The sequence below is a fragment of the Lucilia sericata genome, unplaced genomic scaffold, assembly GCF_015586225.1.
Source record: "Lucilia sericata isolate MDLA Ls3-8-SP2 unplaced genomic scaffold, ASM1558622v1 Contig001692F_arrow, whole genome shotgun sequence".
Taxonomy (NCBI): Eukaryota; Metazoa; Arthropoda; class Insecta; order Diptera; family Calliphoridae; genus Lucilia; species Lucilia sericata.
In genome coordinates, this window is record NW_023995602.1 from 13808 (window position 1) to 32260 (window position 18453).

Below are 18453 nucleotides of genomic sequence, written 5' to 3' on the forward strand. Positions count from 1 at the left end.
TACATACATACATACATACCATGACATACATACATACATACATACATACATACATACATACACTGATGTTTGATGAAATAGAGCCACCAACACGTTCAAAGTTTCTCTCCATTAAAATCTCTCCTACAAAGAATAGAATTGGAAAAACTAACTGAAATGTTGTATTGATCTATTATGAGTATAATAGCATTATTTTTGCAATAATTTACGCGTCGCTATTTGTAATTCTAATGAAATTTTAAATTAAGCTATATAAAATGGTGGGACAAAAAATAGAGCCAGTTTGCAAAAATATAAAAATTTAACAATTTGTAGAGAATTTCCAAATTGAAAATAGTAAGTTAATGCTTTTTATTATTATTTTAAAATAATCTCATTAAAAAATTATAATTTTGAGTACAAAAAGGGGCAGAGGCAAACATTGAAGGCGATACAGCAGAAAAGCTATAAAAACACTCCTTGATTTAGGAAAGGGCTATAGACAAACTAATTAGGTGATCCAAGAAAGTAATAGAAGATGCTGTGAAATATAAGTTTAAGTAAAAAAATATCGAGAAAAAATAAAAAAATTACATCTTTTTTTAAGCGAAAAAATCACACTCATGCAGAGGATGACACTTTTGTGTGCTCCGTGTAACCTTAAAAGGGAATATAACTTAGATGTTGCCAGCTTAATAGTAAGATCTCTCATGGATAAAAATAATTTAAAGGATAAGATTAGTAGAAAAGTATTATATGGTACTTTAAAGATCCTGAAAGAAAAAATAAAACTTTTTCAAAAACATTTGAAATCTCCCCTTGAGCAGGAATCGAAATATTTTGTCTATTTATTTTTTTATTCTATTATGATCCATATAGCTGTACGTTGACGTTCCAACACTGGATTTTGTCCCCAATGTACTATGAAGAGCATTGAACATGGTGGCGGTACGTAATGGTATGGGGTTATTTTTTCTTGTTTGGAACATAGTCTCTATTTCGGATTGAGGGAAGATAGGACTGTAAATATCCCATTTGAAAAAAATATAACCAATAACAAATTTTTGGTTACGATAATTGTTATTCTTAACCAAAAATATATTTCTCTCTGGTATTGGTTACGACGATCAAAATCAAATATAACTTATAATAATGGTTAATTATAACACTTATTTTAAATCCATCACTATTAATTGATAAATGAGACCTTTTCGTCATTTTTCTTATAACCGTTACGTCCCTGGTTTATACTATTTTTATGGACCAAAGAATTATTTCAACAATTTGCCTATAGCCCTTACCTTGAACATGACGTATTTTTATAATTTTTCTGCGGCCTCTCCTGCTAAGTTTGCTTCTGCTTCTTTTTGGACTCAAAATTATAGTTTTTTAATGAGATTATATTAGGATTGTAATACTAAGCCTTAAACTTACAATTTGTATCGATTTCAATTTAAAAATTGTCTACAAATTGTTAAATTTTTATATTTTTGCAAACTGGCTCTATTTTGTCACACTAATTTATATAGCTTAATTTAAAATTTCATTAAAATTACGAATAGCGACGCGTAAATTATAGCAAAAGTAATGGTATTATATTCATAACAGATCAATACAAAATTTCAGTTAGTTTTTATACCCTTCACCTTCGTGAGAAGGGTATATATAAGTTTGTCATTCCGTTTGTAATTTCTATAATATAATTTTCCGACCCTATAAAGTATATATATTCTGGATCCTTATAGATAGCGGAGTCGATTTAGCCATGTCCGTCTGTCTGTCTGTGTGTATGTTGAAATCAGTTTTCAGAAAACCCCAGATATCTGCCAGATCCGAATTTTCAATAATTCTATCGGAAATACGGTCGAATAGAACGCTATTTAAAATCAGCCCAATCGGTCCATAAATAACGAAGATATGAGTAAAAATCCGAGACCACCTCTGAAAATTTCATCAAAAATTTACTTTTTTCGTGCATGCTTATACAAAACAATAAACAAACAAAACAAAACACAGTATCAAACGGAAATTTTTTTTGTTATTTGTTATTGTAATTCTTGTTTATAAATACAAAGCAAAGAATGAACATCACGTTACGTTGTTATTGGCTAGAAACACGAAATTAAATATGTAGAGCCTGGATTAGGCGAGAACACATTAAAGGGCACTTTTTGGTACTTTTTCGTTCTACAAAAAGTACTTTTTGAATTTTCTATAATATTGAACCTAGAAACATGAAATTTAGCATGTAGGACCTTGACTAAGTAAGAACCTATAAAAAGGGATTTTTTGGTACTTTTTCGTTATACAAAAGGTACTCTTTGAATTTTCTATAATATTGAACCTAGAAACATGGTATTAAATATGTAGAGCCCAGATTAGGCCAGAGCACAAAAAAGGGGACTTTTTTGTACTTTTTCGTTCTACAAAAGGTACTTTTTGAATTTTCTATAATATTGAACCTAGAAACATGAAATTAAGTATGTAGAGCCCGGATTAGGCCAGCAGAACACATAAAAGTGGACTTTTTGGTACTTTTTCGTTCTCCAAAGGGTACTTTTTGAATTTTCTATAATATTGTACCTAGAAACATGAAATTTAGCATGTAGGGCCTTGACTAGGTAAGAACCTATTAAAGGGGACTTTTGGTACTTTTTCGTTCTACAAAAGGTACTTTTTGAATTTTCTATAATATTGAACCTAGAAACATGAAATTAAGTATGTAGAGCTCGGATTAGGCCAGAACACATAAAGGGGCCTTTTTGGTACTTTTCGTTCTACAAAAGGTACTTTTGAATTTTCTATAATATTGAACCTAGAAACATGAAATTTAGCATGTAGGGTCTTGACTAGGTAAGAACCTATAAAAGGGGACCTTTTGGTACTTTTCGTTTTACAAAAGGTACATTTTGAAATTTCTATAATATTGAACCTAGAAATATGAAATTAAGCATGAAGAGCACGGAGAAGGAGAACGGAAAAAGGGGAGACAAGGGTAGGGGGTGGGAGAGGACGCTTAAGGGGCAACGCAAGCTCAGGGAGGGAGGGGAAGAAAAAGAAAGAGGAGGGGGCGCGAGGGGCGGAACAGCACGGACAGACATACAGACAGGGACAGACAGGGAGACAGACAGACAGACGACAGACAGACAGACACACACACAGACAGACGACAGACAGACAGACAGACAGACAGACTACAGACAGACAGACAGACAGACAGACAGACAGACAGACAGACAGACAGACAGGACAGACAGAACAGACAGACAGAACAGACATACAGACATACATACATAACATACAGACATACATACATACATACATACATACAGACATACATACATACATACAAGAACATACATAACATACATACATACATACATACATACATACCTACATACCATACATACATACATAACATACATACATATCATACATACATACATTTTTCGCGACCGTAAAAAAGTTCCTGCACCAAAGGCGATGAAGTTTTGTCACCTTTTCTATATGAGAAAAATAAATATTTTGCTAACATTTTTGCATTTGTATTACAATATCTTAAAGAGAACATTGTTCTTTAAACCCCTGTTATGAAATTTCTACAAATCGCGATAACATTGCATGTTATAGACAATAGTATACGTTTATATGAGCATTTTTAAAATAATTTTAGTAAAAATAACGAACAAAAGCATTTTAGAAATTCCATATGTGCGGGAAGTTTTTTCATCGAATTGATTAAAAAATAGCCTTTTATTATCAGGACAGTATTGGCTATAAGGCTGTGCTGTGATTATTGTTGCCAGATTCCGATTCGCAAAAAGCTGGACATTGGTTTTTAAAAAGCTGGGCAAAACAAAAAAGCTGGACATAAAAAAATACTGGTTTTGTGTAAATAGTTTCACAGTGATACACCAAAAAAATGCAGGGGTTCTTATATACCAATTCCGTTTTGTTATAGTCCATAGAGTACGTAGTAGTTTTTAAGATCAAAAGATGTGAAAAAGCGACATTTTTAAAGTTTTTAATTTTAAAAATCATAAGTACGTAAGCTGTACGTAAAAAAATTGACTATAGCTCGCAATAATATTTATTACGACATCGGCTGTTCAAGTGTTGAGACATGTTGTCAGTGATGATAGAAGAGGGAAATCATAACTTAGTTGTATAACAAATGTAACATGATTTGATGAAGATAACATATACAAATTTTGCTCAATTTATTGCAGTGTACTAAAAAATTATATTCAGCTGGACAAATTAAATTTTAGCTTGAAACTGGACAAGCATCAAAAAAGCGAGACAATCCAGCCAAGTCCAGCCTGGCTGGCAACCCTAGCTGTGATATTTTGCCTCCCAAAAAGTAATAACCCTAACGTACATATTATATTATTATTAGAAATTTTTATCTAATGTACATTTATAGTTTTAAGAATTACAAATTAGTATTAAATTTATTATTACATATTTTTAATACGAAAAAAATCAACCCTATTTCTTTGGAAAAATTCACCTCTTACAAATATAATGTCAAATAAATAAAAAATGTAGTTTTTTTATTTGTTGTTGTTGTAACAGCTGGTTGGGGACTCCTCCGATGACATCCCAGGAGGAACTGTTTATTCAACATGACATTGTGTTCCTTGACTGGGAGGACCTTCGTTTCCTCGTGCAGGTGATGTTCCAAGGTAATTTGTAAGCAGCCCCTTACAGTTTCTCCACTGGGTATCACTGAGCGAAGGTGACCACACTGGAGCAGCATAATTTACGACTGACCGACCAATCGTTTTATATGTAGCTAACAAGGTTTCTTTATACATACTCCTAGTGCTGCCGGCTAGCTCTTTGAGGACCTTGTTTCTACAATTTGTGCGTGATTACAGTGACGAGAACTGAGGAAGTAAAGAGGCTATCAAATGTGACCCCCAAGATTTTTGGGTGGTGCACGGTCGGAATTTGGACTCCATCGACCACCATGACTAGGGTTAGGTTTACTTCCTTCGTCCAGGTGGTAAAAAGTGTTGTTGACGACTTCGCTGGTGATAATTGCAGGTTACGCGCAGTGAATAACTGATGTATTTCATGGAGATAACAATTCACCAGAACGCATAACTCAACAATATTGTCGCCATAATAGTACAGTCGTCCGCATATGAAATCACGTCCACGCCTTGTGGAGGTGCGGGGAGCTAAGAGAGGTAAAAGTTAAGCAAAAGTGGCGATAGTACTCCACCTTGAGGTACGCCTTGTTTAACTCTACGGAGTTTAGAGCGTCTGTCTCTAAACTCTACGAACGACCACTCAGATAATTCACGATCCATCTCTTCGTGTTGTTGGGCATTGTGGATTGCAGGATATCCTCGAAGAGTGTGGCGTGACTGACAGAGTCGAAGTCCTTCGACATGTCAAGAGCCAATAGGACCGTCCTTTAACAAGGCCCCTTCTGCTTTAAGACTTGTGACATCTGAGTGGCAATGGCGGTTAATGCTGTGGTGTATTATATATGTACGTCTGTTTTGTCTTCAAAAGCACATTTGTTAATTATCAAAAATGATGTACATTAGTGACCTTAAAAATATAGTTAGTTCTAAAATATTGGTTACTAGTTACTAATGACAGTGTTGTCATACATAACTTATTAGTAACATTAGTCTGGTTACTATGTAACATCCCCCTGTTTTTAAATAAATGTATTTATAATACATATGGCAAATTCTTTTTTTGTTTTAGATTTTAAGAAATCAACTTTATTGATTAAATATTTTTTTCGTTTAATATTTTGAAAATTAAGTGATGACGAATTTTTATTCACAAGATTTGAAAGAATACGTCCATAAAATTTTGTAGTCGTGAGTAGTTCCATGTTGGAGAAATAAACACTCAAAGTTAAAATTTCTCAAAAAAGTGATTGAAACCAAGTTGTTTTTTTTTTACAACTTTTTGATATTATAGGACGGCTTGCAACTTAGAAAGTCAAGCTATATACACTTGTTGAATGACTATAGTCCATATTTGATTGTTGTGCCATTTATAAGTAAAAAATTACGTGTTCGCAATGTTTTGAAACCAAATTTATACAATTTTACAAAAATTGAAGTTTTTTGTATAGAATATTTGCGGCTCTTCGGTTATGCAAAATGTATAAATGAGAAAAAGTAGACATTGTAATTACGCGGCGTTTGATGCATATCTCCAAAATGTGCTCTAGAAGGTATCAATGCGAGAGAAGCTTAAATATTGGAAAAACAAACGTGAAAGTTTCGAAAACAGGGCTTTTTCGCGAAGCACACTAACAGCGTAACTTCAATATACCCGAAATATCGCGTGATCGAAATACTTTTAAATTTTACATGTTGAAATCATAAAGCCGCGATAAAATATTAGCATGCAAAGATTTTAGAGCGAATACAAATAAATTGCAAATTTTTATTTTTTACTTTAGCGAATTTCCGCATTTTAAACAAATTTTAAATTCTGAATTTTATCAGTAATTAATCTTTATATGGAAAGAATTGGTTTGCATCAAAAAATTCAATAAAGGCCTTTCGTGGACTGAATACGCGGGGTTCCTTTCACCACAAAAATCGATGAAGCACACCATCAATCGGTAGCTGACAATGATGCTAATACGAAAATCGATAAGCCGTTCTGCGTTTTTGCATTAAAAAAGTGTAAAAAAGTTCATTCATGTAAATATATAAATTCATTACAAAATTTAAATTAACCGAACAGATTTTCATTTTAACGGTTTAAAATTTAAAAATGATAAAAGCAGTTAATTGTAGATAAGCTGGGATATGTTAACTGCAAAAGAAATTTCATCAAAATTTCTCTTTCGCCGAAAACGCGGTGCTTCTTGAGTTACAAGATAATTCGAAGAAGCACACCTAAATTTCAAAAATCCCTACGCTTATGAGAAAAATCCCTTTTTTCCCTACATCCACTTTTTATTTTTCCTACATTTTTCCCCTATACTACTTTTTCCATTTTTGCATGTTTATTTAAAAAAATAATAATATAATAAAAAGCTAAAAAATTAAATCTTTTTTTAGTTGTTTTGGAATTTAATTTCTAAAATTTCCATTTTAAAGTTTTATTTTTTACTTTCAATTTTACATCATACAAATATTCCAACCCTGACCCAGTTAACAATTGCAGGATAATGATACGTCATTCGATGTAAAAAAATTATTTTGTGTGCTAATTACATTACCACATATCTTGGCTGCCCCTAAAAATAATATTTTCATATAATTATTAATTAATATAATTAAATAAAGCCTACTTTTATAAATTTTAAAAACTTTAAATTCAAAAAATTAATTAAAAATAAAAATTAAGACGGACATCGCATCGATGCATCGACAAATCGACTTCGCTAACTAATCGATGATATTTTCCTTTTTTTAATAACTTTTAAACAAATCAAGGAATTTTAAAAATCAAGATTCAGATAGCTTTTGCTAATTGTTTCTCATCTTAATTGAAATTTAATTTATATCTATCTAATATTCCTGAAAAAAATCTATTTATTTGCTAAAAACTATGAAATTGAAAAAATTCCTACAATTTCACAAAAGTACGAAATCTTTCCTTTTTTCCCTACATAACAAAATTTTGAAAAAAATCCCTACAAAAAGGGAAAAATCCCTACACTTTGCAACACTGGTCATGTGTATGAAATTTATTTCCAAACTTTATATAGGTTTTCATTTTAACGGTTTTTATATTATTTACTCATTTAAATTCAGAAATGGAAGCAGAAGATAACTATAAACAAGCAGTTATTGGCTAACCACAAAAATATTTGCATCAAAGTTTCTCGTGTGCTGAAAACGCAGTGTTTTTCTTTTAAGAGTTTACCTAGTATGTAGGCTCTTTAACCTCAACAATTACTTTTAATTTTTTCATCCTTTAAAGGCTTGTGAAGACTAAATAGTACACGACGCGGTGGGTCAATAACCGACTGACAATTTTCTTTAAGCTGTAAATGGCACTTTTCTTTAAGACACTCTAACCCATGAAATATATCTTTATATTTTTCCAAAATGGTTTCACAATTCTTTTGATTAAATTCATTTTCGAGGCCATTTCTAAACCTATAATATTGTTACACTTCATGTTTACAATATAAAAATAATACCCTTATTCTATAACTTAAACGTTCGTTCTGTTAACGTCGTTAACACGAATTTTTCAATTTTTGTATTCTCTAAACATTTTGTGTAAAATGTTAAGTTTTTTAACATAAAAGTGCTCTGTTAGTAACGAAATTAAATGTCAATTTCAACGGTAGGTTTTTTGTAGTGATTGTCGTTTCAACATTTTTTTAAATTACAAGTAAGAAGTTGTTTTTGTGTTTTTTGCGAAATCCGTTATTCACATGAACAACAGACATCATTTATTCATATTTCTAATCATCTAAGTATATAAAGGTACATTATAAAAGAGTAGCATTACTGAATGATTCATCATCTTACAGCCCAAACGTCTGAACCAAGAATAATGAAATTTTGACCGTAGTTGTATTTTAGGAGGGATATTTGGAAATTCGAACGTTTAGGGGTAAAAATGTATAAAAAGGCTGGACTTATTTTCTTGAAATTTTCAAAATGTCTTCCTGTAGGTCTAGAAGGAATACTTTTTATTTCGAAATGCCAGGCCGTCATAAAAGTCGCATATCTCAGAAACTTCAACTGCAAGAGTCTTCAAATTTTGTATGTACAATTTTTTTAAACATTGAAGAACAGAATTTTGAGAACTGGAATCCTAAAATATTACACGAACAACTTTGACATCCGTTTGGGACAAAAAAACTATAAATTTTCTTTATTTTTTTTAAAAAGTACTAAAAAGAAACAAAATAATTTTGACAAACAATGTTTGTTACCGTATGAAAGAAAATTGAAAATATATTATTTTTTAAATTTCGAATTTTTTTTTTTTTAATTTTTCAAAACTTAAAAAAATTGTGCATCTGGTAATTTTGAATTGTTTATCAAATTCACAAACCAATTTTTAAAATGTTATTATTATAGAATACAAAATGTTCATGTTAACGCTTTTGTTTCTGTACATTTACAGAATGAACGAAAAATTATAGAATATGGGTATAAGTTTCATAAACTATTTTATTAAAAGAAAATTCCGTGAAAATTTTTCCGCCAACTGGTATCCTTTTACAACTAAAAGTAAATATATTATTATATACCTTATAATCCACCTTACGAATATCCAAATTGTTGACAGTGTTGATGGACATCAAGTTCGTCTGAGGTCCGGTATCCGCCTGGCAAACTAGGTTTTTACCATTTACACCGTTGTTGACATTCCATATGTTGTCATTTGTTTGTTGTTGTTGTTTATCCCCTCGTTGGTGATTACTTCATTAAGAGATCCCACAAAAAGATTTTCTTCATCCGAGTTTTCATTTTCACCTATCTTTTTGACAAACTTCTTTGGTTGTTGCTTTTTACCACTGGATTTTAGAAAACACATTTTTGCATAATGGTTTGCTTTTCCGCATGCATGACAACTGCGCCCTCTGCTGGACATTTATTTTTGTGAGTTTGACCACACTTTTTACATAACACCGAATTATCATATTGTTGTATTGGTTTATGCTGTTGTTTTTTTGATACGTGTTGTTTTTTTCTATGTGTAGAGCTGCTACCATCGAGTCTTCTGTTTTTTCACCATGTATGCTGGCCATATTTTCTTTTGCCATTTCCATACTCTTGGCAATTTCCAAAGCTCTTGGCCATTCTATTGAGCCTTCACTCAATAATCTTTCTTTTACATTTTTGTAACTATCGGCCACAAATAAAAATATCTTTGACAAGACTTTGTCTTAGTGTGCCGTAACCACAGGTGTTACTTAGATTTTCCAAGGCAGTTGCATACTAAACTATTGACGTATGTCGTTCCATGGCAAAATTTACCTTCGGTATAAAATGTAGTTCAAACCTTTTTAGTAAGTTCTCATATTTAATAGTGTCGCTCTCCTCATCAAATGAATTGAAAATCTCGAGGCACTGCGGTTGCACAATGTGGGACCGCAAAATCTAAATTAGAAGCCAATAAGTAGATCTTAAATTGTTTCCTCCAATTTTTCCACTCCACGTCCACGTGGAGTGCCGCTGGCACGTTGTACGGCATCTTATACAAATATTATTGTTTTAATTTGTTTTATTAAAAAAGCCAAACGACAGAATGTATTTTGTTTTTGAAACTTTCGACACAATTTTGTTTTAAATTGTTTATTTTATTTTAAAAGTTTTATTTTTTTCTACTTAACAACACCTGTACCGCAATTCTGTATTTTTTTAATTTTAACTACCTATATCGTAAAGTAACGAGAAATATCGGTTGCATTAACGAATTTGCAATTCTCTAACTTTTTAACAACTTTAGAATATTTTAACCACAAAGATCGGAAAAATTTGAGAATGTCAAAATTTTTGTATTAAAATATTTTTAAAATATAAAATTATTAACGTGAACTTTCTATTTGTCGTTACATTGCCGATACTTTTCGTTAACTAATGATTATGTTTAATGAAAAAAATCATTGAAATAAAATTCAGAATACCACATAACGACAATTATTGTTAACTTACAAATTTTTACTATTTAACGACAAATTTTTGTAGTTAAAATGTTACTGAATCGCGGTAATTCTGTATTTTTTTAATTTTAACTACCGATATCGTAAAGTAACGACAATTATCGGTTGCATTAACGAAATTGCAATTCTATAACTTTTTAACGACTTTAGAATATTTTAACGACAAAGATCGGAAAAATATGAGAATGTCAAAAGTTTTGTATTGAAATATTTTTAAAATATAAAATTATTAACATGAACTTTTTATTTGTCGATACTTTTCGTTAACTAATGATTATGTTTAACGAAAAAATCGTTGAAATAAAATTCAGAATACCACATAACTACAATTATTGTTAACTTACGAATTTTTACTATTTAACGACAAATTTTTGTAGTTAAAAAGTTACTGAATTTCGGTACTGACACCATATTATATACGTCTGTTTTGTCTTCAAAAGCACATTTATTAATTATCAAAAAGGATGTACATTAGTGATCTTAAATATATAGTTACTACTAAAATATTGGTTACAGTGTTGTCATATATAACTTATTAGTAACATTAGGGTGGTTATGTGTAACATGGTGGTGCTGTGCATTTTGCGGAATCCATTATGGTGACGAGCTGCTGTTAGGTGGCTGGACAGCTGGGGGATGAGAAGCACCTCTAGAGTCTTCGCGACTGGTGATAGAAGGGATATCGACCTGTATGATTGTCCCTCCGTAGCGTCTTTCCCAAGTTTTAAAATGGGAATGACTCTATCCTTTTTCCAGGCTTCGGTTATTACGAGGCTACTCACTGACTTGTTGAAAACCATAGTCAGGTATTCAACTCCCCGCTCGCCAAGGTATTTTAACATCAGCATGGATATTCCGTCAGGGCCAATCGCCTTAGATGGTTTGGCGTTGTTAATGATGTCTGCAACTTCAGCTGGGGTGAAGGGCTGTGGTATGTCTGTGACTGGAAGGTTGCGAAGTTTGCGAACAACGCTTCGTTTCGCCTTGTCATTCTCTGGGTACTCAATGAATTGCCGGCAGAATGCGCGCGAGCACCCTTTAGGGTCGGAAATGTGGATGTCTGCAAACCCTGTCATCCTTCTTCGTCGGGTTGGAGAGAGATCGAACTTTAGACCACAACTTACTAACACCCGAACTCAAGTTGCAGTTCTTCAAGTGATCTAGCAATATTTTCCGCTTTTCCTCATTTACCAACCTGCTGATTTCAAGGTTCAGCTGGGCGAGCCTAGGATCACCTGGGTTGGTATTTCGGATGTCATCTCTTTCATCTGCAAGCCTGGCTGCTTCTGTAGTGCGGCCGCACTACGGATATTCGACCAGCAGGTATAATTCGAGCAGCTGCGGAGATGACGGTTTCACAGAACTTCCTCTCTGCATGCTGGACATTGGAGGGAAAATTTAGATCACAGAAGATGCGTTCGGAGAATTCTCTGAATCCGTGCCAGTCTGCTTTCTTTTGGTTTACGTATTGAGGACGTTCAGAGACGATAAAATCGTTAGGTCGATCCAGACAAACGATTATGGGTAAGTGGTATGATCCCAGAGTTGATTAGACCAGCACTTGATATGGTGATATCGGTCGAGCTAGCGCAGGTACCCATAATCCGTGTGGGGTGCACGGCGCAGAAGGTGGACTCGTCAATCTGTTCCGCCAGCAACGCACCTCTCTGCTCTTCTCCTTAGCAAGAGTGCCAGAGCTGAAGGCGGAGGTGTAGCGTAGTAAGATGACGATGACGCTGATGAATCTCGCCGTTGTTGTAAGCAGCGACGAAATTTTTAGACCACTCTCGATGATGGTTAAGTCCGGAGCAGTTCCTGAGATGACACCAGCCCAAACAAGAGTAGCGTAAGAAGATGACGCTGATAAATCTTGCCGTTGTTGTAAACAGCGACGAAATTTTCACACCACTCTCGATGATGGTTAAGTCCGTAGCAGTTCCTGAGATGACCCCAGCCCAAACAAGAGTTGCACCTTAATTGGGTGGATATATGGTGCAGTCGGTTCTGGCAAACAGTGCAGAACCATGGCCCGGGATTTAATTCAATTCCGGCACGGACCAAAAGGAAGGTGTTGCTCAGCTGGAGAAAATTGTATTGTTGTTGCTGAGGTTGACAGCCCTTGGCCGAATAATTCAGCTGTCGGGGAATAGTTTTTATTTGTTAAAATATTTGAATATGGGAATTTCCATCGTGATGAACGTGAGGGTCGCACGTTTTAAAGAGATGAAAAATTAGGAATATATATTTATACATATAACTTTTAAATTTCTTATGTTTTTATAGGCTTCAATAGCTCTATAATTGGTTGGAAGAAGAAAGAAAAAATTTAAAGAACTTAATGGCCCTAAGATATAAGTAATTAAATTATAAAAACATTCACAAAAGCTGTAAAGAAATGCTAAAAATGTACGAAAATACTGCATCTATCTCAAATGATATAATGGAGCCTACAAACACAGATGATGCTTTTAATGATTTTGTTCAAGTTGCTGTTGATCCCAATTGTGATGATGAGATACAGAATGAAATCATAAGGTATGAAAGCCAGACGATCTTGTATTAGAAGGAATTCGACCAATTAGAATTGTGGAAGGAATACAAAAAAGAATACCCTTTCCCAGAAAAAAAATAAAAAAAAAAAAATAACATTTATCACCACTTCAAAAGTAGCAATTAAGGAATTTTTTACCTTCTGTGGAAGTGATGTTTATGACTTCCGTAGAAGCGATAATAATTATATTTTTTCAATGCTGAAGATATTCTTTTGTTGACAAGCCTGTGTTAAAATCATCACTTCTTCAGGTCTTTTTCAGTACTTCCATGGAGTAAATTCTACTTCTTATTTGCTTTTTTGGAAGTTCTTTTTTGCTGGGTTATTATACATATATACAGTTAATCTCAAAAATAAGTATACAGAAATACTGACAATTGGTTTTATTTAAAAAAGGATATTATTTTTTCAAAAATCAAAAAAGTAACACATTTATTTATTAAAAACAATTATGATAATTATTATTCACTACTTTTTTTCTTCATATTTTGGTTCTTTGAGTTCTCATTTAAGCTGAAGTTAAGAAGGTGCAAAATTTACGTCACAAAAATAAGTATACAGATAATTTTAATATAATATATAAGCCAAATGCTTAATGATATTAACAAAATTCATGAAAATTTTACCGTTTGAATGTAATTATTTTATAATAAAATATTCTGTACACTAAAACATGGAAAAAATTCACTTTTTGTTCCGAAAAATTTAAATTTTTGGTAATTGATCTGAATATTATTTATAGGAGCATTTTTTCCTATTTAAGAACATCTGACTATTTAAACCCCCGGAGTTTTGGATCGGGTATTCAATAATATCCCTCGTTTGTTCATTATGATGCATTGGAAGACGATATTTTAACTTTTAAATTAATTGTTTCTGTACAATAATTGCAATCCATTGCGGAACATTGCCGTTTTTAACATAGTATAGCGTTCATATTCGATATTTAACGACGATTTCCTGAAATTTATATCTTAAATTGCGATATTAATAATATTTGTACTAGTATCCATTAATTAAAACAAGTTTTTCGGTTCTAATCATCCATTACACACTTCTAAATACTACCAATAATCGTCAAATGGTGACCATGTCAATAACTTACACTACATATCGGTTCTGAAATTGATTATTGTCCAAAATAGTAAGATTTTTATATTAAATCAGGCTCAATTGGTGGTATGAATACGAATTGAACAATTTTGAACACAGATACATCTTAATTTGTTGCTAGAACAAATAAAATGTCCGATCCATAAAACATGGTTATTGTATCAAGTATATCAAGATATGATTGGTAGCATTATTGTATGCTTTGGAAATCGGAGTATTTGGAAAACCTGTTTAAATTAAAGGAAATGTATAGAATTATCCAAATTTTAAAGTTTATGTTGTAAGTCTTAAGAAATCGGAGTTAAATTTCGGTTTTTTAAGAACGTACTCTGTTCAACATTATATATACAGTGGCGAGCAAAACTGGATACATGTTTAGCTAATAAGACTTAAAAATGCTATAAAACCCATAAAATAAAGGATAAATAATAAAGTTTTCAATTTTAAATATTCAGTAAAGCAATATAAAAAGAAAACGAAATTAAATTCATGATAATTAAATATTAATCTAAAAATTAAAACATATTTATAAATAAAGTCGAAGTATCCAGTTTTGCACGTTTTAAAAAAATTTTGATTTTTAATATTTTGTGCAAAGTCCTTTTGCTTTTATGACACTTTTTATACGTTTAGGCGTACTTTTGACCAAGGTCTCAATGGTCCGGTGCGGAATACTAGACCACTCCGTTTGTACTCTCGACTAAAGTTCTTTAAGATTTCTTGGTGCATTATCGAATTGCACAAGACGTTTTTTTAACAAAGCCCATAAATTTTCAATTGGATTGATTTCCGGGCATTGAGTTGGCTATTGCATCGTTTGAAAATTCTGCGCTGAAAGCCAATTCTTTACGATTTTTGCCGTATGCTTCGGATCCCCATCCTGTTGAAGTATAACCTCTGACTCTGGATATGCACATTCTTCCACAAAATCTGGAATATTGGATTGAAAATGCTCAAATAATCCTCCTTTTTCATTATAGCATCTAATTTTACTAAAGAACCGAGATTCTACCAAGTGAAACAAGCCCACACAATCAGACTACCACCCGCTTGTTTCACTCTTTTGTTTTACTTGGTGCTTTTTTGAGCTTTCATAAGGGCGGTGCCAGTAATATTCCTTGCCATCAGTATAGCTTTTGTTTCATCGGACCATATAACCCTTTTCCAGTCATCAACACTCCAATTTTTGTGGTTCTTGCTAAATTTAAGACGATCCTTCACATTTTTTTCTGATAACGCTGGTGTTTTCTGCTTTACGGCTGATATAAGGCCAATTCTACGAAGAGCTCCCCGGACTGCCCATTCACTTAAGGACTTATTTATGGCGACTATAGCCTGTTTTTTGTATTTTTACCTGTTTGGATGTCAATAAACGCTCCATAGTTCTGGCATCTCTCTCCGAAAGCAAACACGATCGACATTTCTTAACTACTGGTGTGCTCATATTTTTCTTTTTCGCACTTGTAGCACTCTTCGGTGGCAAATTCCTAACTTCTTGGCAATTTGACGAGCACAGTAATTATTTTTTGTCATTTCGACCATTTGGTTTCCCAATAAACTTGATATTTTTCTAATTAAAACTAGAAAATTAAAATATTTGCAAAAAAATTACAAATATGACTCAAAAATGGTAACTGTTTGTTTTGATGCTTTCTTCAAAGGTAAATTAAGTAGCAGTACTCAAATTCATTGTTATTTTTAAATTTACTTGTGTTGCTAGATTAATTAAATTTAAACGTGCAAAAGTGGATACATAGACTTTTTTAATAAAATTAGCTAAAACTTGAGATAAAGTTTCAATATTCACGAATTTTCTATTGTTTTATTTTCTTATTCTTCCATTGCATATTTTAAAACCAATATAAAATTATTGTTTAATATTTTCTGGATTTTATTGGGTTTTTAACATACACTTTATTGATATGTATCCAGTTTTGCTCGCCACTGTATTTAACATTAATTTCTAAATAACAACTCTTTTCAAAAGTTAAAAATTCTATTTCCAATGCATCATTTGGAGGGTTCAATGACCACCAGATCCAAAATCCGGGGTCTAAAGTGGAAAAAAAATCGTAGAAGTGGGAAAAAAACTGTCCTACTAATTAATTCCGGAGCCAATCGGCCCAAATTTCAAGATTTCGGAACTAAAAGTAGATTTTTTCCAAGTTATTGTGTAAAAAATATTTTAAAATGTGTAAAAAATATTTTATTTATTAATACAAGTAAAATTTCCATAAATTTTGTTAATATAATTAAACCAAATATATATTGAAATGATCTGTATACTTACTTTTGTGACGTAAATTTTGCACCTTCTTAACTTCAGCTTAAATGAGAACTCAAAGAACCAAAATATGAAGAAAAAAAGTAGTGAATAATAATTACACTGTGATACAAAAGTGAAGAAAAATAAAATGCAGGCGTTCTCATATACCAATTCTATTTCGTTATAGTCCATAGAGTACGAATATATTTTTAGTTTTCCCCTATCACTTCGTTAACTTACTTTTTAAGAGCAAAAGATGCGAAAAAGAGCCATTTTTGAAGTTTTAAATTTGAAAAATCATAAGTTTAGTAGTTTTCATCCGATTTTCAAATCCGATATTTTTTTAATGATACAAGTGTTGCCTTTTAATCCAAAAAAAGAAATCCGAAATTTATGGTCAAATGTCTGAGTTACGGTCTTGGTTGGCCGTAACCAAGACATTAATCATAAATTTTGGATTTATTTCTTTGGGTTGAAAGACAACACTTGTATCTTTAAAACAAAATATCCAATTTGAATACCATAAATATATTTTTTTAAAGTTAAAACTTCAAAAATAGCTCTTTTTCACATCTTTTGCTCTTAAACTAAACGAAGTGATCGGGAAAAATTAAAAATATATTCCTACTCTATGGACTATAACGAAATGGAATTGGTATATGAGAACCCCTGCATTTTTTTGCTGTATCACTGTGTTATCATAATTGTTTTTAATAAATAAATGTGTTACTTTTTTGATTTTTGAAAAAATAATATCCTTTTTTAAATAAAACCAATTGTCAGTATTTCTGTATACTTATTTTTGAGATTAACTGTATATATACGTCTGTTCTAGCAATACCAGCCAGTTCAGCACCATCGGAAAGACTTTCTTTCAAAAGTACGATATTTATTAATAGAAAAGAGTTCAGTACTGGGAAAAAATCCAAGTATTGTAAATCAAATTATGTTTTTACATAGTAACTTAGATTTAAGTAATTTAAGTAATTATACTAAAAATTTTAATACTGATTAATTCAGATTTTTAAGATAAAATATACACACATACAAAATGTATGTGTAAAATTAATTTATATACATACATTCTTGCATTTCTAATAGTTTTAAATTTTCCTCTGTTCAGCATTTGTATACAATTTCATCATGCTTTGCCAGCACAGGAACATACATACATATGTATTTAGTTGTAAAAAACAATAAAACTTCATTCTGCCCATGATGCGACACACGCGCACATATGTCAACACATATGACATCTATAACAGCAGCTAGAATTATGCATGAATTGACATAACATAGTTTTTTTTTAAGCAAAGCATTTCGCAGCAGTTCGTGTGGGTCATCATAACATAAAAGTGCATACAATTTTTGTACAGGAAATTTTTTAACAAATTGTGAAGGAATTCACATTGATGAAACAATGGAATATATTTATTTGCCGGCAAATCAATTTGTTTTATGAAAATCATCCCCATTGCTGTTGGCTAACATGAACTATTTTATGTTCAGATTCGAAAAATAAAGATTTTTTCATTTTATTTTATATCGTCATTTCCATGAAAATAAGATTTTGGTGTGACCATATATCTAAAACAAAAAATATTTTATTTGAAATTTTTTTAAATATTTTTTTATTTTCATATTGAATGAAAATTATATTAATAAAAAATCGCGCTAACTTAGTTTATATACCATAAACATAAAAGAAAGCACAACTTAAAACAAAAAAATAACTTTATTTACAAAAAAAAAAAAAATCTAAAACCAAAATGTAACAGGGTCACTCTAATCCAATTTATTCGTCGTTCATCTGCGTATGAAATAGAAATAAACCTATCGCACAGTTCGTTACGTATGACGAATTTCGTCATATGCACTGATTGTACGTATTTTCATATACTTTAGTGTGTTCTATAT

At 31.8% G+C, this 18453-nt stretch overlaps 1 protein-coding gene across 1 annotated transcript in view; it reads left to right on the forward strand.

The window, feature by feature from the left end:
- Window positions 1-13046: 13046 nt before the first annotated feature.
- LOC119612450 (transmembrane protein 177) overlaps window positions 13047-18453 on the forward strand; it is a gene marked incomplete at its 3' end in the record, with an annotated part of 58519 nt that continues 53112 nt past the window's right edge. Inside the window, exon 1 of the mRNA XM_037968255.1 lies at window positions 13047-13141. Within this exon, the coding sequence (XP_037824183.1) occupies window positions 13047-13141 (95 nt within the window). The remainder of the gene's footprint in view (window positions 13142-18453) is intronic.